Source organism: Leopardus geoffroyi, chromosome D1 (assembly GCF_018350155.1).
Source record: "Leopardus geoffroyi isolate Oge1 chromosome D1, O.geoffroyi_Oge1_pat1.0, whole genome shotgun sequence".
NCBI classification, from domain to species: domain Eukaryota; kingdom Metazoa; phylum Chordata; class Mammalia; order Carnivora; family Felidae; genus Leopardus; species Leopardus geoffroyi.
Window position 1 is genome coordinate 70,569,274 of NC_059329.1, and position 15,829 is coordinate 70,585,102.

The following is a 15,829-nucleotide window of genomic DNA, read 5'->3' on the forward strand; positions in this document are numbered from 1 at the left end:
CATTTAGATGATTCCCTCCTGGTTTTTCTTTCAGTTTCAAGACCTTGTATCTGTCATTCTGTCATCTCTACCCACCAATTCTAAACCAAGCTGCCTTCCAACCACCTGCTCAGATCTTTTTTACTTCCCATGCCTTCCAGAAACCTGTCTGGATTTGCCCCCATCCTATTCACATTTAATTTGACTGGCTAATATTTATCAAGCCCATTTTATGTTCCAGCCACTAGTCATGACTTCGTGGACTTCAGCCTCAGAACCACACCAGGAGACTGGTCATATCCAGAGGAAGAAAATGAGGTTGAGAGTGATTACTGACATATCCTATCTAGAACTGAGCTTCAGAACTGATCCTAGAACACACAGTGGTCTGATTCAAAAACCAGAGCTTTAACTACTTCACCAAACTGCCTCCCAAAGGCTGTCCAGTCTTCCCTCTTATTGGCTCATACCTCTGATCCTGTGTTTCTGTTTCCTCTCTGCTGTTCCCAGAGTCAAACCCTACACAACGCATGCAGGAATTGTTGCGGTGTCTCCTCACTCTGGGCCTTCTCCCTTCCCAACACTGGGCACATCCTGGACGTGGTGTGGTGGAGTGGAGAGCGCGGCTCTGGCACCAGACAGATTTGACCTTGAATCCCATGTCCTCACTCATCTACTCTTTGATCTTGGGTTAGCTCACTTAACTTCTCTGAGTCTGGGTTTCCACATGTGAAAAATGGGAATTCTTATAGCCTCTTTATCAAGGAAGTTGTTTTTGTTGTTGTTGTTGTTCTCCTTCTCCTTCTCCTCCTTCTCCTTCTCCTTCTCCTTCTCCTTCTCCTTCTCCTTCTCCTTCTCCTTCTCCTTCTCCTTCTTCTTCTTCTTCTTCTTCTTCGAGTTTTTACTCAAAATATAGATAATGTAGCCTGGCACTTAGTGAAGGGTCAATACATGCTAAGTATCGGCATTTGATTCTTCCCAGAAAGAAACTTCCGTCATGCTTCCCTCCTTTCACAGTGGGCACTCAGTATCCTTCTTGACCCAGTCCTGACTTTCTCCTTCATCTTATCTCTTTGCCTTCTCTACCTCAAGTCCACCAAATAGTCTCCTCTATTTCCTGACCTCTCGGTGGGATGTAGGGAAAAGAACATGTGCTCTGAGGTCAGGCAGACCTGGGTTTGAACACCAGTTTTGACCCTTGCTAGTTTTGTGAGCTTTGGCAGGTTCCTTAACATCTATCTCTAGGTCTCAGTTTTCTTATCTATAAAGTGAGAATGAGGTTGTAGTGAGGATTACACCTACGAAAGCATTACACCTGACACCTCATAGGTGTTTAATCCTCATATGTATGTCATTATCAGAACCCCTGCTCCTCCTGTCCTGCCAATCTTCCCGTGGGAGCCTCCTTCCACTGGACAGTCTCATTGATCTTCCATATTCTTTTAGATTCCTCTTGCAAATTCCCATAATGCTTTCCATCCATAATAGTACCGAGACCTTTGCTTTGTATGGTTCTTTAAAGTTTTCGTAGTTCTTTCCAAAACCAGCCCAATTAATTTGCACAACTCTGGTAGATAGTCCAGCTAGTAATTACTACCCCTGTCTTTAAAAGGTAAACTGAGGCTCTGAGAGAGTGAATGACTGATTCATGGTCATGCGTAGAGGGCTGGAGCCCACTTCTTCTGGCTCTTGGTCACCAATGCCTCTCTTCCTGTACCATTCTGCACCTGAGTGACTGCCATTCACCTGAAGTCATCGCCCTTTCTAATGTTGTGGATTGTTTTCCATGGGTACCTGCCTTGTCTCCCTAGGGAGAAGTCTAGTCCCTGCCCCTGGCCTAGTGCCTTGCAGATATCTGTTATATGGTTGATGTCATTCAGTGGATTGGAATTTGATTTAATGTGATATGTTGCAAGACCATTGTAGGAAACTAACAACTAAATTGATCAGAAAGCCGAACTGGTACAATGACATTTTATTCAAGTGTAAGGAACCACAAAGACAGATCCCACTCTTGCGACACCTGCCTCTCTGCACTCATGCCTTTAGACTTTGATTCCTTGGATTTGGGGACTTTGGAGTTGCCTGCTCCATCCTCTCTGCTCTGTGATCTTGTTTCTATAATATCCCTGACCATGCTGGATTGTGAGTAATCTGCTGAACCATCTGTTTCCCCACCCCCAGGCCGTGAGTCCCTCCAGGGCAAGCACCTTATCCAATTCCTGTCAGTGTCCAGGACCTGCCACTGTGCTTGGCACATAGTAAATGGAAGTTGAATGAATAAATCAGAAAGACCCATCTGGGTCCATCCCCTCATCTCCCTATGATTGTGCTCATTCCTATTCTCTTATTCCATAGTACATAGATTTCTTATCACCTATACTGAATAAAAGGCAGGTTTCTTGTTTTACTCATTTTGTAGCCTCCCTAACAACCAGGAAAGGAGGAAACTATAATTATTGAGTGTCTATTGTGTGCCAGTAGTGATTTCATATATTATCTCATCTTTTAAAAATTGAATTTAATTCTTATAATAGGTCAGTAAGATAGGCATTATCATCTTTGAATTACAGAGGAAGGAGCCGAGACTCAGGGAAATAAAGTAATTGGAATTTGACCAAGTTTACATAGCTAGAAAGTGGCAATGCTAGCATTTGAGTCCTTGTAAGACCAATGCCTCTCTTTTTCGTTGCTGCTTGGTGTTTGTTTTTTAACAGCATGCAGGTTAGCTGAGAGTGTTAGCCCAATAGGTGTCAGGAACTCTGCTGAGCTGAAACTTGAATTTAATCATATTGAGTCAAATCTGTGCAAGCCTGCTCCCAAATGCTTCGAGCACATATACTGCCACCTTCCCCTTTGACTGTTTGGGTGAAATGCTTTTGAAAACATGGGCTAAGCATTCTCAATGCATCAGACACAGTGCTAGGCACTAGGGACAGCACTGAGAACAGGTCTCCTCAGGGAGGTTATAGTCTGGTGGGGAAACAGACATGTAACAGTGATCGTAAATGTTATCTGTGCCATGGGGAGACGGGAGACAAGACTTAGGTCAGTCTGAGAACTCCTGGGGGATTCTGGGTAAGTCATGAAGGAGGGATGAGAGTTGGCCAAGCCAAGCAGGAGGAGAGCATAGAGGTAACAGCGTGTGCTAAGCCCCTGAGGTGCAGAATTGCAGGCAGGATGGGTCTGGGAAAAGGGGGCATTTTGGTAGAACAAGGCAGAATAAGCAAGAGACGCTGAAGCTGGTCTCTCTGTGTTCACAGCGTGAACCAAAGGTCACATGTGGCTCCCAGCCCTTGGCCTTACATAAGTAGTGCTCTTGGCTTAGATGACAACCAGGAGAGTCTCCTCACCCAGGAAGTGAGTTACAGAAAAAGCTGGCAGCATATCCATCTGTCTTCTCTAGGGAAATGATGGATGAACACAGGGTTTGCATTTCCCTGATGTGTAGGAAATAATGAGCAGGCGATTGGGCAGGCTTACACAGTGACATCATGTGCCTGGGGCAGGGCATGGCAGCCCTCAGCAGGCTGGGAGGGTGGCTTTGTGCCCGTGTTCTTGATGGGCGCCTGGAGCAGAGGGCTCTGGGGTAGCAGGGAGCTCGTGTAAACCGGATTGGGCCCTGTTCAGAATGGTTTTCTTATGTGGTAGAGTAAAGCAGAGAGTTCTGTCACCCCGGGCCACAGGGGAGTGAGCTGCAATTGTTACTTGTGTCCACCCAGTTCGAGTTTTCCTCCTCACTATGCCTGAAAATGTCCTTTAACTCAGGACTTTATTAACCAACCAAAGAATGGCTGAGAACTGACCTGGCCTTATGATGGACTATATGTTCATTAACCAGCATATACACATATATATACATCAATACTCATCACAGGCAAAAACAAACCCAGTGAAGTGCTGATGTTGACTCTCCATTCCTCTCCCTCCTCCCCCTGGCACTTGGAAGACCCCTCAGTCAGTTTTGCCTTGGTCCTGTCCAGATCTTGTTCTGTTCTCCCCCCACATCACCCACTGGTTCCCTCCTGCACCTCCCTCCTCGTTCATCCACGTCACCCTGATGTCATCCTCCTCGCCACGTCACCCTTCCCTCCTGTAGGCACCCTCCCCCGTGATCCTCACCAGACCACTGTGGACCAGTCCCTTCCACATACCCAGACCACCTCTCCCCATCCTCTCCCGTGGCTAGTCTGCCTACCCCTCATCCTGGAAAGCACAGAAAAGCCAGCTCAAAGCCAACCATGCTTATTTCCAAGAGCTTCCCAAGCCCACACTCATTCCCTCTACCCTTTGCTCCTTGCTCTCCCCCCACAGCCCCACACTCCCCTTTTGCTCCCTCTAATGCATTCTTCACACGGCTGCCTAGATGACTTATCTAAAATTCAACTGCGAGTACGCCATTCCCCTGCTCAGGACCCTTCAGTGATTTCAGACCCTTTCAAATGGCATCCAAACTCCTGAGGCATGCGAGGCAGAGCCATCCATGAGCAGACTCCTTTCTACCTCCCTGGCATCGTTTCCTACCTCTCCCCTGACAGTTGGTGACACAGCAATGCTAAATTACTTATGGCTCCCCAAACACACAGTGTTATTTAATGGTTCTGAGTCTGCCAGAAATAGCCTCTCCTCTCTATTCCGTCTTACAAATCTGATCAGCCTTTAAAAGTCTCGCTGAAACCCTTCCCTGAAACCCAGAATGATTTCTGTCTATTGTTGTCCTGTCTGCATATTCCCAAGACCTTCTTGTTTACAGCAATGGTTTTATTCATCCCTGAATAGCACAGGGCCTAACACAGAGTGGGGGCTTAGCCGGTGCTGGTTGAATAATTGTCCAATTACACTTTCTTTGCAACATTTAAGGGACTCGTGCATTAGCCACAGCCACACTGATACCTGCATTCTGATTGGCTTTCCCAGGTCGGGCCAATCACTGGTCTGCAATCATTGGTGGATCCCACTCCAAGAATTACGTGCTATGGGAGTACGGAGGATATGCGAGCGAAGGTGTCAAACAAGTTGCAGAATTGGGCTCACCTGTGAAAATGGAGGAAGAAATTCGGCAACAGGTAAGAAAAACAATCACAGAATGACCCCAAACCAGGAGTGCAGTCAAAACATCCCTTAGGTTTCTTTCCTGGGGGCTTGAAATTCACAGTACAATGTGCTGGAAAATCGGTGCCATAGGAAGCAAAATCTATTTGCTGAGTTTGGGGGTTTATGTCAATGTGAGGACAGAGACACACATGTCTATCCTGTTGTCCCAGATTTTCCCCGACTGTATTTGCATTTTGTTCAGTTTGTACTAAAATCGGCTGCTGTGGCCACGTTTTGGGATGCGGCCTCCTGAGAGTCAAAGCAGTTGGTTATGGTTTTCTTGCTATGATCCTTGAGAGGGTCGCAGGAGTGACACTGAAGTTGCCCACACCAGAATCACTATTCCAAAAATACACTGCATATCAGCCCATGCTTTTTGCGACTATGCCTCGAGGTGTTTAACAAGTTAGTTGGTCATTAGTTGTAATAATTAGGGACTGAGGATCTTTTATGTACCATGTATTGTGTGCCACGGGGCCAGGAACTGTACCATTATCTAGCCACCCGCCCCCCCATCCCATTGAGAGTTAAGGGAGAAATAGCCCATCGTTCTTTTTGATTTGCTTGGCTGACAGTGCTATCGTCCCTCATTAAAAGCACTAGAAAGAGGCCGAAGAAGCATCTGGCAAGAAGAGCTGCCATTCTTCCACGGCCATTCACAGGCTGTACTGTGGAGAGGTGATGGGCCAGCTTCGGCTGGTACCACGCACTCACAGAAGCCCTTCAGGCCTGAGAGGGCCCACTGGGCAGATACGGCTCACTGCTCGCAAGTGCTCAGGAGGGAGTAAGAAAGGAGCAAGCGTGCTTGGAATGTGGTCATTTCAGAGCACAGGTCACTGCAAGGCTGTCCCACATCTCCTGAGACTGCAGGAGGCCCTGGGGGCCTGTCTCAGGACGTGTGTGTGCCCACAGGCCTGAGCAGCACAGGAGGGCAAGCTAAGCTAAGGCCCCTGGTGCCTCTCTGTGAAGTCTCCCGTCGGGACTCCAGGCTGCCCACAAACTTTATACTGAATGCAGCACAGGTCACCCTGACTCCTCCTATAATCTCCTGAAGAATCCTTTTGGACCAGAATCCAAAAATTCCCAGGAATTAGCTTATGTTTTTTATTAATTTGATTTAAAGCCTTTTCTACACTCTTGGGAAAAAATGTCTAACCAGATGTTTCAAGATTGCATGTTATTCATCACAAGTGTATCCAACCAACTAGCTAGTATTTCCCAGACTCTGGCCGGCATGCTCATAACTCACCTTGCTCGTGTACATACACCTGTGAGGCCATGGAAGACACCACCTTGTTTTTTTTTTAACTTTGTTTATTTATTTTTGGGAGTGCAATTGGGGGAGGGGCAGAGAGAGAAAAAGAGAGAGAGAATCTCAAGCAGGCTCCACACTGTCAGTGCAGAGCCCAGTGCAGGGCTCAAACCCGCAAACCGTGAGATCATGACCTGAGCTGAAGTCAGCTGCGTAACCGACTGAGCCACCCAGGCACCCTGGAAGGCATCGTCTTGGTCCTAATCTGTCCAGCCTGTCATGGGGGAGGATCCTTTGCGATCCTGAGGGTCCACGTTCCTGGTTCTCAAGCACAGGATTCTGGTACACTGGCTTGGCAAGTTCCGTTGTGTGGTATGATAAAACACACACACACACACACACACACACACACACACACACACATTACAAATAATAGTTGAAACACTGAAGTTAGAAAATAAGTTAGGTCAAGGTCAAGGGCATCTTCTTAATAATGCCAGTCTCATTCAGTGTCCTTCTCGAGAGATTCCTGGAGAGAAGGGAAGTATGTGTGAATCATGAGAAAATGGGACCAGTTGTGCCAGCAAACATTATTTATCATGTGTCATAGCAGCAAAAAGGTTGGAAGCTGATGGATGGGGCCCCCAGCCTTAGAACATCCCCCTTAGGAAAACATTCTTTGCTTGGTGTGTTCCTAACCAGCACACATGGGATTAGCTATCTAATCCCACAGTCTGCCTATCCCAGCTGGCTAGTATTCCTGACATTAAATCATAATAGGTTTAATTATGAATACTGCACCTGGGAGTTAAAATCCCACTGAGCATTATCTCGGGGTCTATCACTGTCTTTCAGGCCCCCTGGTGCAGGTATCTACTTTTAGCCCTCATGTCTAGTCTGAGAAGACAGTAGTATTATCCCTGTTTTACCGATAAGGAGACTGAGCCCCAGTCAACAGCCAGAGAATACTGGAAGTTAAACCCAAATCTGTCTTGCTCCAAAGCTTGTACACAGTACCATATATATAATTTGCAAGGCCTAGTGCAAAGTGGGGCCCCTTGTTCAAGACTTAAGAATTCTAAGATGGTGCTGCTGTAAGAGATGATGTAAGAGAGAGATGTAAGAGAGCACGTGCGCATGTGAGTGGAGAAGAGGCAGAGAGAGAGGGAGAGAGAATCCCAAGCAGGCTCTGCACTGACAGTGCGGGGCTCAATCCCACAAACCATGAGATCATGACCTGAGCCGAGATCGAGAGTCGGACACTCAACTGACTGAGCCACCCAGGCACCCGATGCTGTGAATTTCATAGCGTGGGGCCCTGAGAGTCTGCTGGTCACACACCCTTGAAGGTAGCCCTGCCAGTCCACTTGCCTGCCTGGTACAGCTGCCCCACAGAGAAACCCCTCCCACCAGCCTCTGAAATAATCCCTGTTTCCAGAGCTCCACTAGCCGTGCATCAAGCCCCAGAGCCCCTTGGAAAGTCAGCCAGAGAGAGTGATTTCCAGGCCCCTTTAGTTCCAAACCATTCATAATTCTCAATATTGTTCCCTGCAAACACATAATTTATTATATTTTTCTGTAAGTCAGGTAAGAAACAACATAAAAAAGAGCAAGAATATGAATCCTTCCAGAATATAAAAGTGTTCTCTGAATAACTGGGAACTTGTTTGAACACATCTACAAACTAACACAGTGTTCTCAGCCTTTAATGCCTTATATCCTACCAATCACTCTATCAAAGAACCTGAGTCCAACCAGGATGGGGGAAAAAAAAAAGCCCTTTTTTTCCCAAGAAAGACATTTATATGCTTACTAGCATTCTCTTATTATAGACTTATCGGTCACCTGTAAGTTTCAAGGGCATTAAAAATCACAGTAGATATTGTTGGAGGTAAATCTTATGCTAATGGCTTTCAAACACAAATGAACAAAAATAATAACCCCATTAGTAGTGGAAAATTGTAATAATATTGTTGAGTATAAATTTTACTGTTACCCTAACTGCAAAACGGCAAGAAAATTAATGAAAAATCATCATCACGTTATTGGCTATACCACTGATGGCCAGAAAGAGACGAGGAAACGCCCAATGCACACTTCTTAGCGGACAGAGTGTCCTGATGACCAGTGGGGACTGTGGATTAGAAATACTGAGCTCAGGCTAGACCGACAAGTCACAAAGAGGTAACCCGAGGCAGGTGGAGGCAGTAGAGAATGTTAGATCAACTTGTAGGTGGACCCAGGAACTAAAAGTGAGCGGATATTTGCTCACTGTTAGGAAAACGTTGCACTGAGTCCGTTTCCACTTTATCAAGCACACCCTTATGGCATGTGTCCAAGGCATCTGGTTCTCTGCCAACGATGCCCATTCACCGTGTTAGTCATGCTAGAAACCTGGGCATCATCCTCGATTCTCTCCCCTGCCCCAACTTTTGCCTTCTGTCCTAAGTTCATCCAGTTCACTCCCTCATCACCACTGCTCCACTAAGCCGCCCTCATCTCCTGCCTGAATTATTGCACTAGCTTCCTGATCTCCCTGCCTCCAGTCTTCTTCCTCTTATCCACACTGCTCTAGGGCCATTTCAAGAAAACACAAATCAGATTATGCCATTGCCTCCGACTAAGATGTCCTAACTGACCCTAAGATAAAGTTCAAACTCCTGATCATAGCTTGAGGACCCTTCCTGATCCAGGCTTGTCTCACCTGTCCATCTTATGTCTTGCTTCCGCTCTAAGCTTTGCCCATCCAGAGCCACTTTTACGCTCCCCAAAGAGCCATGCCCCTCTAGCATCTGAATCTTCCCTCAGCCTGGAACATCTTCCAGCCCCCCTTCACCCAGTGAACTCCTAATTATCCTTCCAGACTCAGCTTGTTTCTTCCTGGAAGCCTTCCCTAATTCTGTACAAAATGGGTGACCTTGCCAGGTGCTTGCACAGCACCCTGTACCTCCCCTGTCGTCACCCCCATCACATTGACTGTAAGTCCTTGTTTGGTGTCTCTCCCTCACTAAAATGTAAAGTTCAGATCTGTGCTTTTGGTCGTAGTAGCCTCGTGTACAAATGATGCAGCTTGTTATCTGCCCACTTGTCATCTAAAACCTGCTCAATACTTCCCCTTTTCTCCCCATGTGGCCTTAAAACCTTCCCCTCTGCCCCTGGGGCCCACATCCCAGTCCATGGCCCCAGTAGGCCATCACATACCAGCTCCTGTTCACTCTTCTAGGTTAGACTTTCCTCCCCATTTCTGGCATCCAGGAAATGTTTCCAAATTTTTCTAAGTTTTCAGTTATGTATTTTTAAAAATTTATCCATTACATTTTGTCTAACTTTTTTCCAATGTTTTATTTGTTTTTGAGAGAGAATGCACAAGCAGGGGAGGGGAAGAGAGAGAGGGAGACAGAGGATCTGAAGCGGGCTCCATGCTGACAGCAGCAACAAGCCTGATGTGGGGCTTGAACTCACAAACCACAAGATCATAACCTGAGCTGAAGTTGGACGTGCAACCAACTGAGCCACCCAGGTGCTCCATCTAACATTTAAAAAAAAATTTTTAATGCTTATTTATATTTGAAAGAAAGAGTGCGTGAGCAGGGGACGGGCAAAGAGAGAGATGGAGATAGAATCTGAAGCAGGCTCCAGGCTCTGAGCTGTCAGCACAGAGCCTGACACGGGGCTCGAACTCTCAAGCCGTGAGATCACGACCTGAGCCAAAGTCAGACACTCAACCAACTGAGCCACCCAAGTACCCCACCCTGTCTAACATTTTTATGTGTTTGAAGCAGAAGGGAGAAAGTTGAGCTCTTGTGTCAGCTCAGTGTTTTGTGTTTTGTGTTTGATGTCCACTTAATATCTCCAGTCCCTAACACAGTATCTCACACATAGTAGGTGCTCAACAAATATCTGAATTAACTGACAAGTGAGTCACGTATATTTCTTGCATAAAACCATGAGCTTTGAATGGTCACTCACTCATGGAAAATGCCCTAGAAAAAAACCACTCCTGCCTTTATATATATCTCTAGCTTCAAGGCTTCCCTGACCATAAGAGGTCAGATAATGGTGGGCCCTAAAACAGGCATTGATTATTTCATTTCAGGGGGCCCTTGGAAGATTACTTAAGCCAGCCAGCAGGATTGTCACCCCACCTGTGACACAAGAATCAATAAACAAGCAGGTGTTCTTTTTCTTTAAAGTTAAAATAGTGTATAAGACTCTGGGTACTGGCCAAAGGGGCTTGAGAATTTTCTTTTCTCATCTCCTTTTCAAGCATTTAAATCATAGTCTACCAAACATTTGTTTTTCCTGATTTTTGATTTTCTAAACTTTTGATCACTTTTCTCTAATTAAAACCATTGCCTTCTTGGGGTGCCCGGGTGGCTCAGTTGGTTAAGCATCCAACTTCAACTCAGGTCACGATCTCGCGGTCCGTGAGTTCGAGCCCTGCATCGGGCTCTGGGCTGATGGCTTGGAGCCTGGAGCCTGCTTCCGATTCTGTGTCCCTCTCTCTCTCTGCCCCTCCCCCGTTCATGCTCTGTCTCTCTCTGTCTCAATAAATAAACGTTAAAAAAAAAAATGTAAAAAAAAAAAAAAACCATTGTCTTCTTTCTTATGTTTTCCATGGATTGTGACATGCTGCCTCATCTGGTTGAGAAAGTCATTCGCACACCCACACACACTCATTACCAGCTTTTGTTTGTGACAATAAAGCTCCATTGATCTTCAGTACACGGGAGAAGTAGTGCCGTATAATAACTGAAAGGATTGGCTCCAAATCAACATTGCCTGCGTTCATTCCTGGCTCCATCACTTACTGTGTGACTTTGGCAAGCTGCTTAACCCCTCTGTGCCTTGGTTCCCTCTTCCATGAGATGAGGATGGTAAGAGTGCCAACTTCAGAGGGTTACTGTGGGGGCTAAGTGTACTGATATGCATGAAGTGCTTGGAGCAGAGCCTTTCCTGTAGAAAGCACTCCCTAAATGCTACTGATCTCTGCCATGTTTTCATGGTTGGGTCTCCATTTCCTCATCAGTAAGTCAGGGGTTTGTCCTCAGATGGAAAAGCCTCTGCAGGAACCAGAAAAGCTGGTGACTCAAATGTTCAAGTTCACCATGTCACTCCTCAGCCTGAGAATGCCCACAGAGTGAGGACATGACTCCTTTGCCACCCCCCAGGCTCTGCCTCTGCCTGCTTCTCCTCCCCTGCGTGACAATGCCATCTCCCCATATGCCCTAACCCTCTGTCCCAAAGCTGAGGGGCAATTTGAGGACAATAACCACACCCTCACATCAAAAAGAAACCGCAACAACAAAACTCCATACCCATTCCAATTCTATTCCTGTCCTCAGACTCTTCCCCTTCCTTTGAGCAACCTTATCTGGATGTCCGCAGGAGCTAGTTCAATGTCACCTCCAGAACAAGGTCTAGAAGCAATCAAAACCAAGAGATCTTCTAGTATGCATCAGGACACAGCCAGAGGTCACACATGCAGACAAGGCTCCCAACCTGAGGAAGGAGATGGTCTAATGAAGCTTCTTGATTATATATAACAGGAACCTACTCAAACTAACTGAAGAACAAAGAAAACTTTATGTAGGGACAAAATAGAACTTAGGAGAACACAAGTTAATACTGAGTGAAAAAGCCTCAGGAGAGCTGTGTCTGGAAGGCATCAAGCTGAGACAAATTGTCACTTTTCTTTCCCACAACCCCACAGTCCCCCAAAGTCACATAGTTTTTTCTAGAGTTTTTTTTTTTTTTTTTGAGAGTGAGAGAGAGCACACATGTGCATGCGCATGAGTTGAGGAGGGGCAGAGGGAGAAAAAGAATCTTAAAGAGCCTCCGTGCCCAGCATGGAGCCTAACACAGGGCTCGCTCTCACAACCATGACATCATGACCTGAGCCAAAAATCAAGAGTCAGATGCTTGACCAACTGAGCCACCCAGGTTCCCCTTTTCTATGTTCTTCTATGTGAATCTCTCCTCCGTCCTCAATAGACCTACTGTCCCTGCTTGCTAATGTTGCACATGGCTCCAAAGGGTGGCTATATAACTCTCTTCCTTGGCTTCCCATAGCCAACTGAGCCTTTTTGGTGACTCTTAGCTGAAACACTAGGAAGACAGATTGATCACTGGACAGTCAGTGCACAGGCACCCCTGTATCAGATATCTACCCTTAGTCTAATCAGTGGCTACCTCCATGTAAAGAACCACACATCTCGTTACTCCACATAGGAGCTGTGGGTAGGGCAGTTTATACTAAAAAAAAAAAAGGAATGGAAAGTAGAAGGTAAATTGATGGACATTTCAAGGCAGCAGTGGATTGGCAAGAATTAGAACAGATTGCAGAACCTCAACCAAAAGACCAGAATTCAGAGCAGCATGTCAGGCCTGTAGGAGCAGAAGGGGGAGCACTAGAGAGAACAGAGACAGCATGCAGGAGAAGAGAGATTAACAGAACCCTGGGATGTAGAGCTAAGCCAATTGGGCAAGAAGATGCTGGGTCTAGAGATTGGTTCAGCCACTGAGGTGGAAGCAGGGGGCATCACTAGACCCACGCATGACGATTTGGAAAAAGAGAGATTAGAGAAAGGATATGGGGATGGAGAACACTGTCATGATCACAAGTTGCCCTTGCCACCTACTGCCTTGCATTGTTACTTAAACACCATGAAAACAGTACAAGGCAAGTAGGTAAGTTTTAATGTGGCTTCCGAAGGTCTTTGACCTTGAGTAGGTCGCCTAACCTTCACTGAGTCTTAGAGTCTTCATTTGCAAAATGGCGCTAGTGAGAACGGGAACTGTATATGTTGGTTATGAAACAGTATACGCAATAATACACATGCAGTGCCCATCAAAGAATAAGCCCATTATTACTTTTATCATCGGGACAAAAAATTAAGTTGAGGATTTATCATCCTCCCTTCCTCCCACCTTCTAAGATGCTTTGGTTTTATTGGGTGGGAATGCAATTGGAAGAGGTAAACTGTGCTACAGAGAAGGTGCTAGAGGATGAAGACCATGTAAAGAAGTGAGGGAAGAAGGAAGGTCAGGAAGCTGAGACGGTATTAGAACGTTAGGGAGTGAGAAGAGACATATTTGAGCAGCTGCCATTTTGGAGTGGAAATCAGGGAAAGAAGGAAAAATCCAGAGGAGATTTTTCATGAATTTAATTTCTACAAGAAGAGCCATCAAAAGGGAGTAAGCCCTTTGCAGAACACTGTGTGAGGTAATTTACCCTCTGCTGCGTCCTCAGGAAACATTCAGTAAAGACCTGTGGTGCTTTTCACACTTCTTGGAGTCAGATTGGGTAGATTCTTCTTTTAGGTATGTTACCCATCTGCCCAGAGCCCCCAGGGGTGCCCAGTTTTATTTGGTTTACCTTAATATCCGTACTCATACCTCCTTTGTCCTTCCCATCTCATTCAAGGCTTAACCCCATGGAATGTGTCCAAGTGGGCATGCGATTGATAGCAATAAGGTGATTCTGAGAGTGGAGATGGGGAAAGGAGTTAAATAAACATTCTCAGTCACAGACCCTTGATACGGAAATTAGGACATCACTTGAAAGGTGTGATTCCAGTCATACGAAACCTCTTGTTTGCTTTCAGTTGAGTCTTCAAACAAACCCAAATCGCAGTAGGACAGGGAGCCACAGTGATTCAGCAAAGCCTGTTCTTTAATAAAAGTGGTGCGGCTGCCTTCGCTGGAAGGAAGCAAAGCTGCCTCCTAGCAGCAATTCCCAGCCTGTGCAGTTTTATAGCAGAGCATCGCTGATCCCTGGAATTTTTCCAAAAATTTCTGTATGAGAGAAGTGGGGGGCAACTTTATTCAAAACTTATAGATGATTTAACTCAGGAAAAAAATCTATTTTTACAACCACTGAGCCAAAATATGGTAAACAGAAGGCAAATTTAAATGGGGGTATAATTAATAAGCTGCCTTGATATTTAAAGGGCAGTTTGGTAAGGATCTATCAAAATTGTACTTTTTCTTTTTTCTTACTGTGGCAAAAAAACCCACACATAATATTTACCACCTTGATCATTTTTTAAGCGTTCGGTTCAGCAGTGTTGAGTGTATTCACATTGTTATGTGTATATTTTCTTTATGACTCAACATAGTAAATCTATATCTAGGACTTAGGCTTTTGGAAATATTCTCACACAAAGCTGTGTGGGGAAGGATACTCATTACAGCATTGTTTATAAAAATAAGAGGTGGAAAGAAGCAATCTTTTATCAGTAGGGGACATACTAAAAATTCTGGCTGTGTTAAAGAAAAAAATTCTGGCTGTGTTTACATAGTTCAAAACCATGCATCTATTAAAGGGAATAAGGCAAGTGTATATGTACTGATATAGAATGTTCCCCAGTATATATTGTTAGGTGGGGAAAAGCAGGACAGTGTCTCTAGCTTGCTGCCATCTAAGTCAGAATCAAATTATTATATGCACATATAGCATTTTCAGTGCATAGAATACCTCTATGAACATACACCAGAAACTCGCTGTCTCTAAAGCAAAACGGGAGAGTAGGGACCAGAACTGGAAGTTGTATTCGCATTTAATCATATACCCCTTTGTACCATTATACATATACATGTTACCTTTTTAAACAAATGTTATTTAAGTAAACAAAGAAAACTTTGATATGAAACTGAATATTGCAGAAAGGCCAATACTCTAAATTTAACCTGTAAATTTAATATGCTCCCCTAGAAACTCGAATATTTTTTTAAGTTATCCAGGCTGATTTTATGGAAATGAAAAACTAACTAGTCAAGAAAGCCGGAAAATATCAGAAAGATAATAATGATTGGAGAGAGAGGGGGAGAGAAGACTAGCCAAATCATATATTTGCAAATGCTATATCCAGTAAAGGGTTAATACACAAAACATAGAAAGAATTTATACAACTCAACACCAAAAAAAAAAACCCACAAATAATTTGGTTTTAAAAACGGGTAGAGGACCTGAATGGACATTTTTCCAAAGAGGAAATACAGATGGCCACAGACGCATGAAAACATGTTCAGCATCACTAATCATCAGGGAAATGCAGATCAAAACCACAATGAGATAGCACCTTATACCTGTCAGAATGGCTAGTATCAAAAATACAGAAATAGAAAATGTTGGTGAGGATGTGGAGAAGAAGCAACCCTTGTACAGTGTTGGTGAGAATGTAAATTGGTATCATCACTGTGGAGAACAATATGGAAGCTCCTCAAAAAATCAAAAATAGAAATACCATATGATCCAATAATTCCACTACTGGCTATTTACCCAAAGAAAATGAAAACACTAATTTGAAAAGATATATGTACCACTATGTTTATTGCAACATTACTTGCAATAGTCAAGATGTGGGAGCAACCCAAGTGTCCGCTGATAGATGAATGGATATGGAAGATGTTACACACACACACACACACACACACACACACACACACAGAAGAGTATTACTCAGCCATAAAAAGGATGAGATTGTGCCATTTGTGACAACA

At 44.8% G+C, this 15,829-nt stretch overlaps 1 protein-coding gene across 2 annotated transcripts in view; it reads left to right on the forward strand.

Annotated features, from left to right (window-relative positions):
* SPON1 (spondin 1) overlaps positions 1 to 15,829 on the forward strand; it is a 263,015-nt gene that overhangs the window by 144,307 nt on the left and 102,879 nt on the right. For both annotated transcript variants that reach the window (XR_006714095.1, XM_045484602.1), the window contains exon 6: positions 4,897 to 5,045. Coding sequence is in view for 1 of the 2 variants with exons in the window: in XM_045484602.1 (XP_045340558.1) it covers positions 4,897 to 5,045 (149 nt within the window). In the remaining variant the exon portion in view is untranslated. The remainder of the gene's footprint in view (positions 1 to 4,896; positions 5,046 to 15,829) is intronic.